Raw genomic sequence first — 7741 nt, 5'->3', positions numbered from 1 at the left:
CCTCCCCTCGATCACCACACAAGACAGCGTTGGTCAGCTGATGTCGTGCTTCGAACTTTTGAAGCCAGCCACAGGACGCTTCGAAGTATTCAATGCCCATAGTTAGCGTTATGGAACTCGCTTTCTCTCTTATTAGCGGTCCAGTTTGCGAAAAGTTTTTAGCACGATAACAGTCAAGCCATTTCAGGAAACGTTCATTTACTTGACTGTCCGTCGAGCCGCAAGCAATTCACTCTGAGCATGGAAATAGCCCGAATCGGACTGAGCAAGAATCGCTTCCTCGTTTTTCAAAGTCTCGTAGATTTGAGTCTTCCAGACTCCAAGCGTCTCCTGAATGTTTCGTACTTCGTAACCTACTTTGTTTAATGAGATACACTTCATTTTCTCTTCCGCGGCCATTACCGCTCCTCTTTGTTTGGATGCCATGCTCTAATAAAGGATGTAAAAATGTTCGCAATTCCAGTAAAACTCACTGCAACAAAGAGTCGCTTGCATGTCGCCGTTTGGGATCCAATGACAGAAAATAGCGGTGGGGGTACATCTATTTCGTCGTATCGTGCGCGACTTACTTCAGTTAGTGCTATTCCGGGCTTCCGTATCGTCTCCCCCTCCCTCCTTGTGCTCTGCGACTTCAAGTAACCGCGCCACCTGGCGTTTAAATGCCTGTATTACAAGTCCAAATGAAATGAATGCAATAATTTACATCGAACCTTAATTGTGTACTGTACCAACCTTCGGCGGGCCGGATTAAAAAGACCAACGGGCCGGATCCGGCCCGCGGGCCGTAGTTTGCCCATGTCTGGTATGGACTGTCAACATATAAAGTTTTTTATATGTACTCTATCTTGTGCTGATCTGGCCCACCTGTCAAATTTAGAAATCAATGTGGCCCCCGAGCCAAAAAGTTTGCCCACCCCTGCTCTAATAACTATTTTTCCAAAAAAAGAGACTAGCGAAAATGACAACAGTGGTCCTAATGACAGCATTTCCTGCATAGGTGACGGAAGGGGGCCCAAGATTTGGCCGGATAATACTGTTCACAAATCTAAAGTTTAATAATACACTGTATGAATTCGGTGCATTATAAGTTGTCATTGTATCATATATTTAGGAGTCCTGAGTAGGAATGGCTATTATGATTTGGCGGTTGGTGAACAAAATTATTGTTATCATTCTATAATTCTTTAATATTTTTTCATAAACTATGAAGCGGGGTTTCACAGAACTGGGGCTGCAATTATTTTAATTCTTGATTAATCTGTTGATTATTTTGTCAATTAAATTGATTAATTAGACTTGCAATGACAGAAATCAGAGACTATTTAGTGTCGAGAAGATGATATCTAAGGATTTTGACAATTTTGAACCAAGAAAGGCATCTAAACAATGAACCCATTATCAAAAATAATGATACATTAATTTGAGAACCGATTAGTTGTGCCTCAATCACTTAATCGTTGCACCTCTATATGTAACACATGGGACTTTACAATATAACTTACCTTTGGCTTGGTTTGGGGCTCTGGCTTTGCAGGTGTGGACTTCTGCAAAAATGAATGTGTCGTATTTATTATTGTATGACGTCCAGAATGTAAACAGTCAACTATATATCTATATGCAACGAGGTGTGTCTACTTACAGTCAGTCTTTTCGATCTCCTCCTGGGCTGCATGGTGAGGGGAAAAAAACGGGCTGATTACTTTTCGCCTTGACTGCTACTTACAGTTGTGTGCTTTTACTGACCCCTAGCGGGTGACAGGGCTATTACTATTTGCAAGATTAATTAAAACCAGATTGTGCAATATAACTTACCAGTACTTCAGCTGCCTCTGACTCATCCTGCAAAATAAAACATATCGTTTATAATCGACAAAGACCATTCTATGTATTCTGATGAAACAACTTAAATCAGTCAATATTATATAGTACTTCCAAATATTATAGAAGTATTGCAAATGTCTCCATTGTGAGAAAAAGAAGGTTTTTCTTATTTTATCATTTCAGTTTTTGCCTACCACGTGCAACGTCTTAATGTTTGCTGATAAAACTATCTTTTAGGGCCTTCGTAGCTGGTTGTTTTCAATATTATTAATATGAGTGTATATGAGTTAATATTGTGGCAATCTGTCTCGGTGGTTAATAAATACACTGAGTGGGCGTGTCGAGGCGGTCTTGACGGAGCGGCACTTCCTGCTCCGAGAACGGCAAAAATTCAAGCATGGACATCAATTTCACACATAAAAATAGAGACTCCATTTTGCAGTTCGCAAAATATGGCAGCGAATGGTATGCCCACATTAGAAGGACCGTGGCGGTCGACAACGGTCGTTTGAGCCTAAAGTGTAAAACCAACATTGCAGACAAAATGGAAGCACGCTAACGGCCGCTGCTTGCTCAAACTTCCCCTCTGCAAGTTAGAAAGAGGGGCGAGCTCCGCCTCCTCGCCACATATTTTCATTGGTAACAAACAAGAAGACCGACAAGGTTGGTGGGGGCAGAAAAGCGAGCAGGGAAGTGAAGCGTTCCCGCCATTAATTTGAAAAGGTCCTTCGCCAAAGCGTGTCACTCGACTCGCAGTATCGACAAGAACCCCCCAGCAACAAGAGCGGCGCTGTGCTGACGGAGGCTCGCCATTATATAACCTTCCCTGAGCCGACGAGCTACCACGACGAACGCCGTCCAAACAGCTGCGTTTTCACCGCGGCTAATGGCGGCCGCTCGCTAACAATAGCGTTCATGTTCAGCAAAAAGTGATAAATAAAACATGTCGCCCAAGGTGGCGTGGTCATGAAATAAAATACCCGAGACCCAACGGCCTCAGCTTGGGCGCAATTTAAATGAATTTTACGCCTTTTACCGCTCGCCAAAGTGCAACTTAACTATCCTGCGTGACTGACTGCACGTTTGAGACAATCAATATGCCGCCAACTTTCTCTGCAGAAAAAAAAACGTTGTAGACGAACAGAACGACTTCCCTTAAAACCCCAGACACTGCAAATGCGTTTATGTAAACATGCAACCGTGCACTACACTGTCCTGCAGCGAACCCACATGAATACACAAAAATAGTAATGAAAATAAATAATGTTAAATTTACACAATGCATCGAGCGATAAGAGCAACAATCACCACCTTCCAGAAACAAAATCAGGACGACGCATACAAACTCAAGTAGTGGCTTCGAGCGCGATATTTTTGACATTTGCCCAAAAGTACAATGCGAATAAGTAGCAACTCGCGCTCCAGCAGGCAATTTATAGAGGCAGCAGCAGCAGTGCGTTATAAATGCTGTATTACTGAACGCAAGAAATATCTCGGTTTACTCACTTTGCTCCTTTTAGGCATGGTAGATTTGTGAGGGGTGTTTGCGGAAAAGGGAAAAAGCTGCGAAATGTAACTGAATACGGGACAAAAATATACTGTTGTCGTATACTCCAGATAAAGCTGAACTCGTACAGTCAATCTAATACAGGGCAGCGAGATGATAATGTTCCATTGGAAGAAAACTAGCTCAAACCGGATTGGATTCCCCCCTCCCTCCTTATTTAAATCTTATAGTTCTTGTGTGATTGACGATCATCAACCCGCCCATATCGCCTTCTGATTGGGCAATGTAGCGGTCATCGACCCGATTTCAAATCTCCGCCACTTCCTGGGTTGGACAGTTCACACGTCAATCAACCACTTCGACGGGTTGGTTGTGTTGTTGTACAGCCATCTGCTTTCGAAAAAAAAGCCCAAAAATGTCGAAAATTCTCTCCTAATAGACAAAGTGTCATGAGAACAGTCTGTTCGGCGTAATGTTCGGGGCTTCACGTGTAAGGTTTTTGGATTACTGGTGCCTCACCGAGCGATTGTGGCCATCTCGGCGAGTGTATTGGTTGTGGTTTGAGAGAGGGGTGTGTACTTTCGCAGTCAAGTCTTTTGTATTAAGCTTGGGAAAATGGCGACAGAATAATTGTCCTCTTGTGCAATGCCATCTCGCGGTGTGCACAGTGACCGCTTCCGCCATTGTGTCGTGTGCACGCTAAACATGACATTGGTGGCCCTGCAGACTCTGCATTTAATTAATCACGCATTTATATCCACGACTCGAAGAAAGCCTTTTCTTTTCCACACCATCTAAAAATATCTGTCAGCGCCTAAAATGTTGCACATTTTATTTGATAGAAAAAAATGATATGATGTTTTAAAAAGAATTGTAATCTAGTAGGAATATATTTGTGTAAATTAGATCTTGAAGTCTGTATTCTTGTGATGGGATTTTCGGCTCTTTTCGGTGATCCGGTTCATTTGGATCGGCTCAGTGAAAAGAGCCAGCTCTTTTTGGCTCTCAAACGGCTCTTTTAACTTTCTTTAGCTTTTCTTTTAAATATTTATGACAAATTTACCATACATTTTGATAAATGACTTGGTGAACTAAATATTGGACTCTACTAACTGCAAATAGCAATAATTATCAAGCAAAGAAATGGCTTTTTACTTATTTTATTGAACATTAAAAAGCCTCCAAACAATAAACAAGCAACAAAATTCAACTTAAACCAACAACAATCAAACATGCTGCATCATAACAAAAATAGTGAGTATTAACTGCAACAGCAGCAGTGAACAAAGCAAACATAAGCTACTCCTTGCTTAATTTTAACAAACATAAGGTAGTCCTTGCTTTATTTTAAATTTGCAGTCAACAAAACTAAATACTTCAACTTGGAATACTTCAATTTGTCCAGTCTTTGAGAACACCCTCTCTGACGGGACAGATGTTGCTACAATGCACAATCTACTCTCCATTACTTTGATCAAACGGGGGTAGACGGAAGCTCGGTATTTCCACCAGCTCAATGGATCAGCTGCCCTTGAAATCTGTGGTTCTTCAGATATGCCCTAATTTAGTGTTTTGTGTTTTTTTGCACGCTTGTAAATTAGATTCAGATTGCTGGCCAAACGCCTTTGTGGTTTCTCGGACAGTAGGGGGCGATATGAACTGAAGACATCCAATTCACCAAGAAGAAGAATAAGTACGCACAAGAACGGTAAAACATCCGGTTCAATGAGCAAGTTTTTCCGCTGTCCACAAGCCCTGTTCTCAGTGAGTAATTTTAACATTTTAAACTGACTTCGCAGTTTATCTCTGAGTGTATAGATGAAGACAATTGGGAAGAGTTATTACGACACGTTGCTCATTTAATTTTGTTGTTGTGACTCAACGTAAAAAACAACGTCAGCAAAGGGGGCAGTGAGCGAGCACGCCGCTGACAAGTAGACCTCAGCTGTCAATCAAAAAGAAATCGCGAATAGCGTTTGACTTGAATACTATTCTGTATGTTTTCCACACCAAAGCTGCTATCAGCAGTGGAAGTGTGATGGCTTTTGTTTTGTTTTTCTGCCTGACCAGATTAGTCAGATTACTGGGCCAAAGGTGCAGCGCCAGACTCGCAGGACATGCGGAAGGGACGCCAACCTGCATTTGGACACGCGCGAGTACTGAGCTGTGTGGTGTGCTTGAAGAGCTGATGTCTGATGTCACGTTGCACCACAAGGTGGAGGTGAGTGTCTGTCTCTCACTGAACTTAAACTTCTGCTTTGTGTACTGCACAACAGTGTCAACTCCAGATAGACAACCCGAGCATCATCAAGCACTTCTGGAATATGTTTTTAAACCTTGAAGTGGACCAAGTTAGTTTAAAAATGTGTCTATGTATGCATATGTAACGGAGTGATATATTTAGTTTATTAAATTACGGCGGAAGTGACGCAACAGCGCACAGTGTGGCACCAGCTTCCCACCATAGCTCAGTCAGAGCTACCAGGGAAGTCACATGGTAAGTCGCATTTCATTGACGGTCCGCATTCATTTATAGTTTAATGACAATATTTCACTTTGTTTTCCCTTTTTTTACAGAGCTGTGTATTTAATTAGTTCCCTGATTTGTTCTGAGTCCACATTGCTTTTTGTGTCGTTATTTAATTTAAGTTTTGTCAAATGAAAGTTTTTATCCATTGAGTTAATAGTGCTTGTCTGTTGCTCAGTTATGTCCGAGTCCGAGACCCACCCCAATGCGACTTCACCATTCTTCCTGCCATACTGTGTTTCAGGTAATGTTTATTTCCTTTTGGTTGTACTGCAGTTGTTCGTGTCATTTTTCATTTGGCTGTTTGTGTGACTGGCGTGTGCCCGCAGTTCGTCGCGGCCGCCATTATTGCACATTGCAGCAGCCGTTTTTAGCCGAAAATAATGACCATGTATAGTAAGGCCTTTTTTCGCGAAAAAAACGATCATGTATAGCAAGGCGTTTTTAGCTGAAAAAATCGACCATGTATACCAAAGCGTTTTTAGCCGAAAAAAACGACCATGTATAGTAAGGCGTTTTTAGCCGAAAAAAAACACCATGTATAGTAAGGCGTTTTTAGCCGAAAAAAAACACCATGTATAGTAAGGCGTTTTTAGCCGAAAAAAAACACCATGTATAGTAAGGCGTTTTTAGACGAAAAAAACGATCGTGTATAGTGAGGTGTTTTAACCCGAAAAAAACGACTATGTATAGTAAGGCATTTTTCGACTAAAAATACGACCATGTATAGTCAGGCGTTTTTAGATGAAAAAAACGACCATGTATAGTAAGGCGTTTTAACCGGAAAAAAAACGACCATGTATAGTAAGGCGTTTTTAGACGAAAAAAACGACCATGTATAGCATGGGTGTCAAACTAATTTTACATTGTGGGCCACATAGGGCCTCAGTAGATGTCAAGTGGGCCGGACCATTAAAAATTATACCATACTCTGCTATAAATAATCAAAATAATATGTCTTTCCTTTGCTTTGGTCTAAAGACAAGAAGACTTGGAAAATGTTGAAATGTAATGAACATATCTTTCACAAAACATTTCATGAAGCCTCTAAGATTTCCTTCGACAAATGTGCAATTTACTTTTATCATTCACATACAGTCAAACCTCGGTTTTCGAACGTCTCGGTTCTCGACCAATTCGGTTTTTGACCAAAAATTTTGAGTTTTTTATGCTTCTGATGACGAACAAATTTCGGTTCTCGAACAAACTGAGCACACTTGAATGCACCATTTGACTCCTCTCGCCTTCATTACACGAGGAAGTGATGCTTCCTCGGGTAGATGAGGAAGTGATGCTTCCTCATGTTGCTTTCCATTGTGAGCAGACGTGTTCAATAAACATTTTTATTTTAAAAAGAGGGTGGTTTCGGTTTTCGAACAATTCGGTTTTCGAACAGCCTTCTGGAACGGATTATGGATGAAAACCGAGGTTTGACTGTATATGCATTGCAACTGATCCCACTGACTGTACAAAGGCACAAAACCTTAACAAGTAATTGGTCTTGAAAAAATATAGTAATGCAAAGAAAGGAATTTTTAAACCATTTACACGAGCATATAAAATCAAAATGTAATCCCTGCCTACACCTTACAAACTAAGGAGAGTGCTATAATATGTCTAAAGAATAAAGTATTCACGTCCTTGATCGCGTCTGCTGTGTTGGGTCCGTCTCAGTGACAGACTGAGGCTGCCGTTGTCTTCTTCTCTGATCAAAAGAATGTTGTCTTTTCCTCTGATCAAAACAGTGTCTCCCCCTAGCGGATAATACTTGAATTGCACTTTATTAAAAATATTCATTCCGTATCTTTTAAGCATTTTTTTCACTTTTAAATTATCCTGCGGGTCTGATCAAACCTCCTTGCGGGCCGGTTCCGGCCCCCCGGGCG

General features: G+C 41.2%; 1 protein-coding gene across 1 annotated transcript in view; it reads right to left on the bottom strand.

Moving 5' to 3' along the window:
• The window catches only part of hmgn1b (high mobility group nucleosome binding domain 1b), a 6318-nt gene extending 2791 nt beyond the window's left edge, over positions 1–3527 (bottom strand). The window contains exons 1-4 of the mRNA XM_019895310.1: positions 3328–3527; positions 1813–1839; positions 1640–1666; positions 1503–1544 (exon numbers count right to left, since the gene is read on the bottom strand). Coding sequence (XP_019750869.1) covers positions 1503–1544; positions 1640–1666; positions 1813–1839; positions 3328–3345 — 114 coding nt within the window. The 5' untranslated portion in view covers positions 3346–3527. The remainder of the gene's footprint in view (positions 1–1502; positions 1545–1639; positions 1667–1812; positions 1840–3327) is intronic.
• Positions 3528–7741: the final 4214 nt, after the last annotated feature.

Source organism: Hippocampus comes, unplaced genomic scaffold (assembly GCF_001891065.2).
Source record: "Hippocampus comes isolate QL1 unplaced genomic scaffold, H_comes_QL1_v1.1 scaffold177, whole genome shotgun sequence".
In the NCBI taxonomy this organism is placed as follows: domain Eukaryota; kingdom Metazoa; phylum Chordata; class Actinopteri; order Syngnathiformes; family Syngnathidae; genus Hippocampus; species Hippocampus comes.
Note: the sequence above shows the minus strand (reverse complement) of the source record. Positions and strands in the feature narration are given on the sequence as shown.